Source organism: Perca fluviatilis, chromosome 8 (genome assembly GCF_010015445.1).
Source record: "Perca fluviatilis chromosome 8, GENO_Pfluv_1.0, whole genome shotgun sequence".
NCBI lineage: Eukaryota > Metazoa > Chordata > Actinopteri > Perciformes > Percidae > Perca > Perca fluviatilis.
The window spans coordinates 41402579-41413914 of NC_053119.1; the positions used below are offsets into that span (position 1 = coordinate 41402579).

The following is an 11336-nucleotide window of genomic DNA, read 5'->3' on the forward strand; positions in this document are numbered from 1 at the left end:
AGCAAAATATCAGACACACAGCACACATACAGAATACTGTATACATGAAATAATAAACAGGATAGAATAGAAGAACAACTATTCAAAAAATGAAGATAAAAAATACAAAGCGGAGAATGTACAAATGTATAAACAAGTTGAGATTTAAAATGTACATATATATGTATGTACGTATATAAAGATGTAAGTAAAACCTATGTTAGTGCAAGTTGCACTTATTGCAGTGTTGTGATGTAAATTAGTCTCATCCAACACTCAGCGATGAAGTGTTAGAGGGCTTAACAATTGAGATTGAATGAAAAACTCCACATTAATGCTTTTTCTCGCCCTCTGCAAATAGTTTCCTACCATAGACAGATAGTTTCCTATAGTCTGGCTCCCCTGATGTCCTGAACATTGCTGGGATAAAGCCAAACATCCGCCCTGGATATTCCTCCCCTTCCGCTATCTTCACTAACTTTTTCACAAGGCTACTGTCGCTGCATCCGGGGTTTGGCCCCACCCAGGACGCTTGGGATTTGTTTAATACAAGCAAGCCAAAGCGTTTTTTCCCCCTATCCCAGAATAGATAAGCGGTGTAGCCAGACCATATGGAGATAGGTCTGGCAATACGAGACTAGGTTACCTACTGTATACTGTGAACAAATGGACTGTATTTAGAAGACATTATTATTAAATTATTAATTTGCCTGTGAGTGTGTAAAACCTGTGATGTCATCCCAATGTAAAGTCTATGGACCTGACGTTAACAGGGAGGAAAGGCTGTTACCTGCCCTGCTGGTTTGGATCTTTAATGATTCTCCTAGTCTTTTTCTTTCATGCCTGGTGTATCATATATGCATCATATCATATTCAGGCAATTCTCAAAGGCGCCATTTTGGGGTTCGGGATCCAGTTCTTAAAATACTTCTATGGTAATCCCTGGCAATCCCCCACACACACTCGCCCTCACACACACACTATCACACACACACTCACACTCACACTCATACACACACACACACACACACACAGCACACACACGCACACACACGACACACACGCACACACACACACACACACACACACACACACACACACACACACACACACACACACACACACACACACACACACACACACACACACACACAATAGATAGAAATCAGGTGTTCCCTCTCCCATGTGACCGCCCCTGCTTATTGGCTGAGGGACGGGGAGTTTGGTTTGGGCCGCTCCGATTGGATTAAGGAACGGTTACGTCAAGATAGTCGGAGTTACCCAGAGACAGACAGGAAGTAGTGGGATATTTTTCTTTAAAAAATAAACCCACGACTATTCGTCATTAGGCTAATGACTCATTAGTTATTACATGTGTGTCCCTTACAATTTGGAGAAACAGTGTTAGGTAAGAAAACATTAATGATCCCTGTGTGTGAAGTCCAGAAAATATTACAAACCTATATATATATATATATATATACTGTATATATATAATAATGGCTAGATATGTGAACATGGCTGGATTGACCTGATAAGTGGCCCTGGGAAGAACTGCTCCTTCACCTTTCTGTGCAATGTGTACAGTTGTAATATGCTAAAATAGTACCTGGCCCCAGATCTGCTGTGTGGTAGTTACTTACCTGAAACAATGAAGGTCATTAAAGGGATACGCCACCGTTTGTTGAGATAGGGCTTATCACGGTCTCCTCTAGCTGTAGATAGGTGGGCCAACGCATTTTTTGTGCATGCATTGTTTTAGTCCGGTGCAACACCGGCAGCGCCGCTGCTAGTTAGCTTAGCATAGTGAATGGAATCCTATGTTGCCGGTTAGCATGTTGTGAGTAAAAGTGAGCCAACAAAAGACAAAAAAACAACCTAATTACTTGCACTGAGACAAAAAATGCGTTGGCCCACCTATCTACAGCCAGGGGAGACCGTGATAAGAACTATTTTAACAAACGGTGGAGTATTCCTTTAAGTTCCTCAACATGACAGGGCCTCATAATCAGGTCATCATTTTGTTATTTAAAATGCTCTTCTTTCTTTTCCCATCTACTACATGTAGGCCTATCTGTTGACCTGCAGGTTGCGAACTGCTGCACAAATGCCCTTACAGGCAAATTGTTGAATTAAATTGACCACCTTAACTCTTGTTGTATTGTCTTCCCGTTGACCATGCACTTGTTGTCCTCCCTCGTCAAAACTGACCCGGTCTGGTTTGTCCGTTTATAAAAGCATAAAAAAGATTCACCAAATTCTGACTTACATCTTCTTAGCCAAGTTCATTCCAACTCATTTGAACTAGTTTTACACTTACTTTTTGCATTCATGGTCAATAAAATGTGAAAATGATACGTAATTGAGTAAAATGAGGAGAAAGTGTTAGTTGTTTTGGATTATAATAGACTGGTATATGTCAAATATTAGCCAGGATATCCCCAGGTCAAAACCAACTGATGCTTTTTTTCACAAACAACAGAGCAAACAAAAAGTGCAAAACTATTTTCTGAAGAACTGTCTTGAAAACATTAGGGTATAGTTAACGATAAACTAGCACAGACCAGTTGATACACAGACTGGAGTATTTGGCCCCCTGGAAGTCCACACACGACATATTATACAATACAAGAGTATTTTATGTAAATGGTTTATTTCAGCTCTTTTCTCTAAAAACATTGTAATGCAAATGGCTAAAATTAGGAGAAATATGAAACGACAGGTTTGTATTTTACTGTAGTCCTGGACTAAAGGGCCTGGCTGTTGGGCCCCTAATGATTCCCCTCTCATGGCCCTCCTGTAGCCTACCACCTGGAGGTACCTGTTGCCTCCAGATTCGATAAGGCCAGCGCAACCAGTAGGCTACTACTATGCTGGAGTATAACACTTTAATAGAGTTCACTTGTGGTAACTTGACTAAACTCAATTGTATTTAGGAATTTTTCCCCATGCGAGCACAATATATAAAAACGAGCTCTTAAAAACAAATTACAAACCCAAATGAGATAGTAATGTAGTACCCTCCTTACTTGATAGTAACCCATGCTTTGGTGCAAATTACGATAAGATAAGATAAGATAAGATAAGATAAGATAGACTTTATTAATCCCACACTGGGGAAATTCCTGTGCTACAGCAGCTCAAAAGAAAAGAAAATGTACACACACCAGAATAACACAAATACACATTAAGTAGACATATAGGAGAAAAAATATATACATAAAGTATAAGAAATAGAAAAAATAGAATTAGTTATAATAATAATAGTAATAAAACAATAAACAGCCTTATACAAACAGAGAGTATATAAACACAGATATACAGATGAATAGAAATGACATATTGCACAGTTGAAGGTAACACAGAGTAATAAATAAATAAATATTCATAATGCAGAATATTGTCCAGAAAATTCCCAGTGAAATTAGCAATAATTTAAAATGACCAAACGTATCTGCCCATATCATGGCCACTTTATCCAGCCATATCATAGACTGTATGTATCCCACCTGTTATTCAATAAGATAATTCGTTTATTTTGGCATTTCATGGCCGGAAGTCCGACTATACTCGAGCAAGCTTTAAGGAACTAGCCGTGAGCAGCAAGCAAAGGGTAGCGGAGCTCCGATGCTCTCCGATTTCATCAACCGCGGAGACGATAAGAACGGGAGACGAGGCGAGGCTTTGGTTTACCGAGACAGAAATATTCCCTCCGAGTAGACAAAGGGAAGCCCGTGAGAGAGCCGTGTGTGTGTGTGTGTGTGTGTGTGTGTGTGTGTGTGTGTGTGTGTTTCCTGCGGGCTGCTGCTGTACAGGACAGGGCGGGGCGGGGTGATGTTTAGGTTCCGGTATAAAGGCAGCGAGAAAATGGGAACCAGACGAGATGTGGAGCCCGCTGCCGAAGCTGTTGTTTCATACCGGAGACTAGAATGAGAAGTGGACCGTCCTGGTTTAACAGGGCGGCGGTGTAACCGTGTGGGGAGGCCGCTGGGCAGGCAGAGGAGAAGCGCCCCTCCGCCCCTTGTACGTCAATAAGATGAGGACGCTATTTACGTTATTCTGCTGTGTCTTCCTTATTACCGGCGGAGCAGACCGGGCCACCGGGAACCTAACCGTCGACAGCAGTAACGACACCAGCCTGACGGCCGACAGCAGCAGCAGGTATATCGCGATCGGCGACGGGTCTTCGCAGGAGTTTGAGTTTCCTGAAAACACCAACGGAGTGATTGTGATCTCCAGCCAGTACCGGAGCGCTGCTGCGAGCAGGAAGGGCCGCCAGAGCTGGAAGCAGACGGTAACAGTCCGCTCCCTGGACCCGGAGGTCCTCTCCATACTTAATGTGACGGATAGCGGCCACGCAGGGCCGGCCAAGAGCTACATTATCAGCATCCGCTCCGGGTTCCCAGGCAGGGCTCAGTTACAGATCCAGCTGCTGGACCTGGACCAGGACTCGGTGCCCGTTCTGGTCGAAGAGAGGACGGATTACTCCATCAGAGTGGCGCCTGGTACCGATGACCCGGCCACCCGGCTCGTCCAGTCGGGTGGCCTGTCCCATTTCTCTGAGAACCCCGTGCTGTTTGCCCTGCTGCCCCTCATCTTCGTCAACAAGTGTGCGTTTGGGTGCAAAGTGGAAGTGGAGGTTCTGCGGGGTCTGCTGAGGAGACCCGTGCCACTGCTGCTCGGGGTGCTGGGTCAGTTCCTGGTGATGCCGTTGTATGCCTACTGTGTATCCCGGCTGGCCTCGCTGCCCAAAGCGCTCTCCCTGGGCCTGGTCATCACCTGCTCTGCCCCGGGGGGCGGCGGGGGCTACCTGTACAGCCTGCTGCTCGGAGGAGACGTCACCCTGGCTATCTCCATGACCCTGGTGTCCACGGTGGTGGCGGCGGCCGCCATGCCTCTGTCATCCGCTCTGTATGGTCGGCTCCTGGGCGTGCACGCTGCCCTGCACGTGCCCTTTGTGAAGATCCTCGGCACCCTCCTGTTCATCGCCATCCCCATCTCGCTGGGCATGCTGGTCAAGCTGCGCCTGCCCGCCCTCACACGCGTCCTGCTGGCTCTCATACGACCCTTCAGCTTCGCGCTCATCGTGGGGGGCATCTTCATGGCCTACCAAATGGGCGCGTCCATCCTGGCCAACGTCAAGCCCCAGATCGTGGCAGTAGGGGTGACCGTGCCTTTACTGGGGCTGTTGGTTGGGGCCATCATGGCCAAGCTGGCAGGTCTGGCCCCAGCGCTGAGGAAGACGGTCAGCATCGAGGTGGGGGTCCAGAACAGCCTGCTGGCTCTCGCCGTCATGCAGCTGTCCTTCCGCCGGGTGGAGGCGGACTTTGCGTCCCAGGCGCCCTTCATCGTGGCCCTCAGCAGCACCTCGGAGATGCTGCTCATAGTTGTGGGGTACTACGCCCAGCGGAAGTTGTGTGGGTCTGTCGTCCCCAGGAGTGACGCCTGATTGTAGCCACAGTTCTTTTTGTTTTTGTCAGGGGCATCGGACTGGGGGGGGGGGGAAGGGGACTGAGTACCCAGGGCCCTCAAGTGAGGAGGGCCCAAAAAGATGCTAGAATGAATAGCTGTGGATGCAGGGAGGGGCCCGTAGAAAATGCCTTTCTACAGGGCCCAGAGTTTTGTGCTACGCCCCTGGTTTTTGTTAAGAACTTTTTGAAGAATGAAGTCTTTAAAACCTGTGGAAATGTTGTGTCCCGGTCTTGGCTACGAGACCCCCAACAATCACCGATCCAGTCATCACTGTTGGTGGTACACAGGACAGTGAATGGACTTTTTGTGTTTTTCCGTTTTTTGTTTTCGTATTTTTCATGAAAACCAAAGGCCTTTTACCCCCTTCTGAGACCTTTTTTGTGTGTTTATTTTACAGTATGTACTTTTTAAAATCAGATTATACTGTGAGGTACTCAATGTAAATATTCCTAAGAAGAGACATACCTATAAAAGAAAAGCTATTTTTCTACCAGATTACTTTTTGTAATCAAAAAGCAAAGATTGATTTGCATCATGTTTACAAGAGGTCCATGTGTCTTAGCCTGGGGGAGAATTTTGGGGTTAAATGGAATCGTTTGGGAATCAAACAGGAACATGATGATGATTATGAAAGTATTTGCTACTGATTGTGTTTTCCTGGATCTGCGAATCCATGTACTTGAATATGGGAGAGGAGAAATGAAGAAAAAGTAAATAAAAACATTGTTAAAGCAGGCTTCAGTTTGTGAAGGGGTGTGTGTGCCACGAAACGCTCCTAACAGGTCAGTGTTGGAGAGAGCCAGCCAACAGGCGGGTAGCTGTAGAGTGTGAGCAGGCTGTGTTTTAGCAGAACACACTCAGGGACTGTTTGGTTTCACCTTTGCACACTGATGGTAGAACGCTTGTTCAGCGTTTTGCATGTTTAAAGAGCAGCTTCATAGTATGTGCTGAAGATTTTGGCTTATCTAATTTCATATGCGTTTTGAATTAAAGCTACTGATAGAAGTTAAATCTATTTAAATGTCACATTTTGATGCCAGACATAGCAGGAGACCATTGCACACAAAACTAAACTCTCCACGGAAACCTGAGTAACACACAAACACCACAAACCTACACCATCAAGTGGAACAGAATATTGATATAGTTGTTTTTCCATACAGGCTACATGTGTAGTATTGTGACTGACAAATCAAACATGGCTGCACGGACTTAAATACCTTTTTAAAGGGTCAGTACACAAAAAAAAAACATTTCTTTGCTTAGTTTTGGATTTATGAGCTGAGATTGTGGAACAACTTCTGCCACACCACCCCAGTACCAAGGGTGGGAAGTAACTAAGTACATTTATTCATGTACTATACTAGGAACAATTTCCATGCTACTTTATACTTCTACACTCCACTACATTTAAGAGGATCATTTTGTACGTTTTACGCCATTACTACTACTAAGCTTTAGTTAACTTGCAATTTAAGGTTTTAATGAAGCTTAAATGAGTGTAGAAAGTGAAAGGTAAATTATCCTATAGTATATAAAACCGCTTTAATCAGCTCCACCTTGAACAACATTAAAATGCTGCTTACTTGTTAATGCTAATGGATAATACTTACTGATTATTATCCAATGGTATAACTGGCATAGTCCTTTTTGACAAAATACATTTTGCTGCTTGAAGTTTTCTCAAGTGCAGTTTTCAATGCAAGACTTTGTCTCTTGTATATTTACATTGTGGTGAATGGAATTGAGTTTGTCCTGCTCATAAGTGTTAAGACAGTTGGAAAAAAAAAAGTGCAAAAACTCAACAGTAAAATGTATTTCTAGAGAAGGTGTCCTTGTTACTTTACATAATCCACTAAACAGTCAACACTTTTCCAAGGGTTATTTATTTGTATTATTTCTTTGGTACAAAGTGCTTTTAGTACAGAGAACATTTTTTCTGCAAAAGACAGGAACTGGAGATGTAAATGTAGAAAAAACCAAAGAAACAAGCTTTGCAAAGGGCCAGTAAGGGCAGTATAATAGTGTAACATGGCCTCAGTTTAGTAAGTTATCCACCAAAGGACAAGGTTCAGTTTTGTGGTAAACTCTTGTTGAGGTAAACTGATAGCAGGTTTAGAATTCAGAATATGTGCTCATTGTTCACAATCAACAAACCAACCTTCCTGTTTAGGAAACCGGTCCAGTGGAAAAAAGGGGAAGTTTTTACTTGCAGGTATTTTTATGTAAAGACTGCACATCCTGTTTACGCATCCAGAGAGCAGCAGCATTTGATGTGCTTTCATTACCACGCCTTGTGAGGGGGTTTTGTGTGGAAAAATAAGGGAATTCAGACCTGCTGTATGGGCGCAGCAGTTCAGACTGAGCTCTCAGGAATGTAGCACAGCTGTAAAGCCTACAGGCAGAGCTTAAATTGATAAGTAGAAGACTCAGTCAGTGCTAATGGTATGTTTCAACTCTAATGGCCACCTCTCATAGCAGCAGTTCTGTGTTTGTGCAACATGATCTTTCTGAGTCATGATCACTTCTCTCTTCGTCATACATTGGAACACAAACCTTTTTGTGGCTTTACTATTGATTTTGGTCACTAAAGGCATGTGTAATGGACATAGCTGTTCTCTGACCTACATGGGTGTGACTATAACCAAACAAAGTTACATAATCAGTGGAAAAAGATGTTAGTTACACATATCAGAAACTGTTTTGAGACAATTGTTCTACTGTCTACTTGATTTGCAGTACAATCTGAATCTTTACTTATTTCTACTTCATTTCTTTCTTTTTAGGTTATAGCTCACTTTGAGGTACTGAACATTGACTGAATTTTTCTTAAACTTCTTTTTTTTCAGTTTTGTAATTCAAAGATGGGAAATATGAATTTTTGAAAGGTCCCATGGTATGAAAATTTCACTTTATGAGGTTTTTTAACATTAATATGAGTTCCCCCAGCCTGCCTATGGTCCCCCAGTGGCTAGAAATGGTGATAGGTGTAAACCGAGCCCTGGGTATCCTGCTCTGCCTTTGAGAAAATGAAAGCTCAGATGGGCCGATCTGGAATCTTCTCCTTATGAGGTCATAAGGAGAAAGGTTACCTCCCCTTTCTCTGCTTTGCCCGCCCAGAGAATTTGGCCCACCCATGAGAGAGAGACATCATGGCTTTCAAACGAGCAAAGTGGCAGTTGGTCAAGGCCACACCCCCACCCTCCACCTTGCCCCCCCTCTCTCCTCCTCAATAGCTACAGACACAGAAATGGCACATCCTAAGGAAAGCTCATTGTGGCACTGGCTCTAGTGGCTGGAATTCTGCACCAAGGCTGAATTCCGAAAAAAAAAAAACAAAAAAAAAAAAAAAAAAAAAAAAAAAAAAAAAAGGGGACCACTAAAGGTCTATATAAAAGAGACTTCAGATACAGTATTAGGGGACCACTAAGGTCTATATAAAAGAGACTTCAGATACAGTATTAGGGGACCACCTAAGGTCTATATAAAAGAGACTTCAGATACAGTATTAGGGGACCACTAAGGTCTATCTATAAAAGAGACTTCAGATACAGTATTAGGGGACCACTAAGGCCTATATAAAAGAGACTTCAGATACAGTATTAGGGGACCACTAAGGTCTATATAAAAGAGACTTCAGATACAGTAATAGGGGACCACTAAGGTCTATATAAAAGAGACTTCAGATACAGTATTAGGGGACCACTAAGGCCTATATAAAAGAGAGACTTCAGATACAGTATTAGGGGACCACTAAGGTCTATATAAAAGAGACTTCAGATACAGTATTAGGGGACCACTAAGGTCTATATAAAAGAGACTTCAGATACAGTATTAGGGGACCACTAAGGTCTATATAAAAGAGACTTCAGATACAGTATTAGTATTAGTATTATACTTGACATGCATGAAATCTATGTTTAGATTTGATATTTTTTATATGCTTTATGTGTGAGCTAACCTGCTATTGGAACCGATTGTGCAGTTTTCATGCAATCACAATGACATCATGTTGACATCATATACACACACACACACACACACACACACACACACACACACACACACACACACACACACACACACACACACACACACACACACACACACACAAGAACAAATCCTGCTTAGGTCCAGATTCAATCAGTCCTTTATCCAAACTTTGCCCCCCAGTGTCAGTGGCTCACTTGATTCCAACAAGAGCTGCTACTGTAACTGTGTGTGTGTGTGTGTGTGTGTGTGTGTGTGTGTGTGTGTGTGCGCACACGCGCATGTGCGTGTGTGTCCTCAGGTGTCACTGTGTGTTGTTCTTCATGGAGCTGACAGGTGATGACACTGGGCCTTGCTGGTAGGTTTGCACTCAGCCCCATACATCAGCACTCCTGTTTATATTACCATCCCACACATTAGTGGCACAATAGGAAGAGAGGGCTTTTAAAAATGCATGAGGACACATTGCATTACATTTTCATGAGTTCCTTTCACTGGCTCCCATGAGACGGTTTTCCTGCTGCCTGCTGCTATAAAGCTGGGAAGTCCAGAAAATACACAGGAGGCTGAAGCTGTATACTGTGAGGAATGATCTTCACTCAAACACACAGAGGGCAAGATGGAGCCTGCTGCTGTACAGGCATGGTCCCGCAGTGGGATTAGGCAATGTGTGGCACTCACCATGCAACACCTGAACTGAGTCACAGTTGTATTCTTCCTCATCGTTTATTAATCTTGCACATCACAACCTCATTGAATTAAAAAAAAAAAAACACTGCAGCTTCCCACAGTACAGTACAATAAGTCAACCCTTTCAGACTTCAAAACCAGGTCAGATCTTTATTATGAAAAAGGGGAAGCTAACATTACAGCCACACTTGTCCTTACATGCCCTGCATCCTGATTACTGTACCGACTTTACAGGGCATTAAGTCATAGCACTTTCACAATGAAGAAATGAATAATGTTGTCACACAATGCGAGAAATGGAGTAGTAACAGTTGAACTGAACAGTTGAAAAAAAACTGTGAACAGAAATACATCTTTGGAAAAGTAGATATAGTTATGTTACAGATTCATATTTCAAATAGAAACTATCATCAGCTTATAAAATATTATGCATTACAGCAACAGCCTGTATAAATTTACAGCTGAGAATAGATACAATCATGGAAAAAGAACAGACATACCCTACTAGATGCGATGCAAAGATGTTGCTATGATAGAAAAGGGTGCAGTAAACCGATGCTCCTATTCTCTTTAGCTGTGTTTCAAAGGAAGGCAAGTAAACACAGCAAAAGTTCAGGTTGAGTTTCAAAACTGGTTTATGCTTAATTTTTCTCTCTATGAGCACGTGGAATGTTGTCCACCAAGTTCACCAACTCACTTCAATTACCAGAGCCTACTTTTGAATAAAAAAAACAGAGGGTAAAGACAACATTTGAAAAATTTAGTTAAATTCAGTTTTAACTACATGATGGGACCATTCAGAGGAGGAGGCACCAGCGGAGAGTTGTTTCCCCCCCGATGGGGGCGGGACTTGCGGGAAATGCGCTCTGTCCCTATCCCTTCACATGCGAAGGCTGTACTATGCCTCTGATTGATTCACGAGATACCATGCCTTTTTATTTAATGTTTTGCCTGTCCATGGTTTTGCCCCGTTCGTTCGCCCCGAACCCCTGAGGGTAGATTCTAGACATAGAGATCGGATCCGCTAGACGTGTCGACGTCACAGGACGTGCCTCGTAGCCCGCCTTATTCTGCCTTATTCTGCTTCTGATTGGCTAACCCTGGTATTAACCCTAACCAATCCCCACTCCCCATGCCTTAAGCTCAGCGGATGGTCTTTCCTGATTGGCTCTAGCATAGACCAATGGGAGAGAAGGGCGCGACGG

The 11336-nt window shown here is 43.4% G+C and overlaps 1 protein-coding gene across 1 annotated transcript; it reads left to right on the forward strand.

The window, feature by feature from the left end:
* Nucleotides 1–3547: 3547 nt before the first annotated feature.
* On the forward strand, nt 3548–6187 carry slc10a3 (solute carrier family 10 member 3). The gene has a single exon (XM_039809845.1). It carries the CDS (start codon nt 4016–4018, stop codon nt 5426–5428), a length of 1413 nt encoding a protein of 470 aa, XP_039665779.1. The 5' UTR covers nt 3548–4015; the 3' UTR covers nt 5429–6187.
* The last annotated feature ends 5149 nt before the right edge of the window (nt 6188–11336 follow it).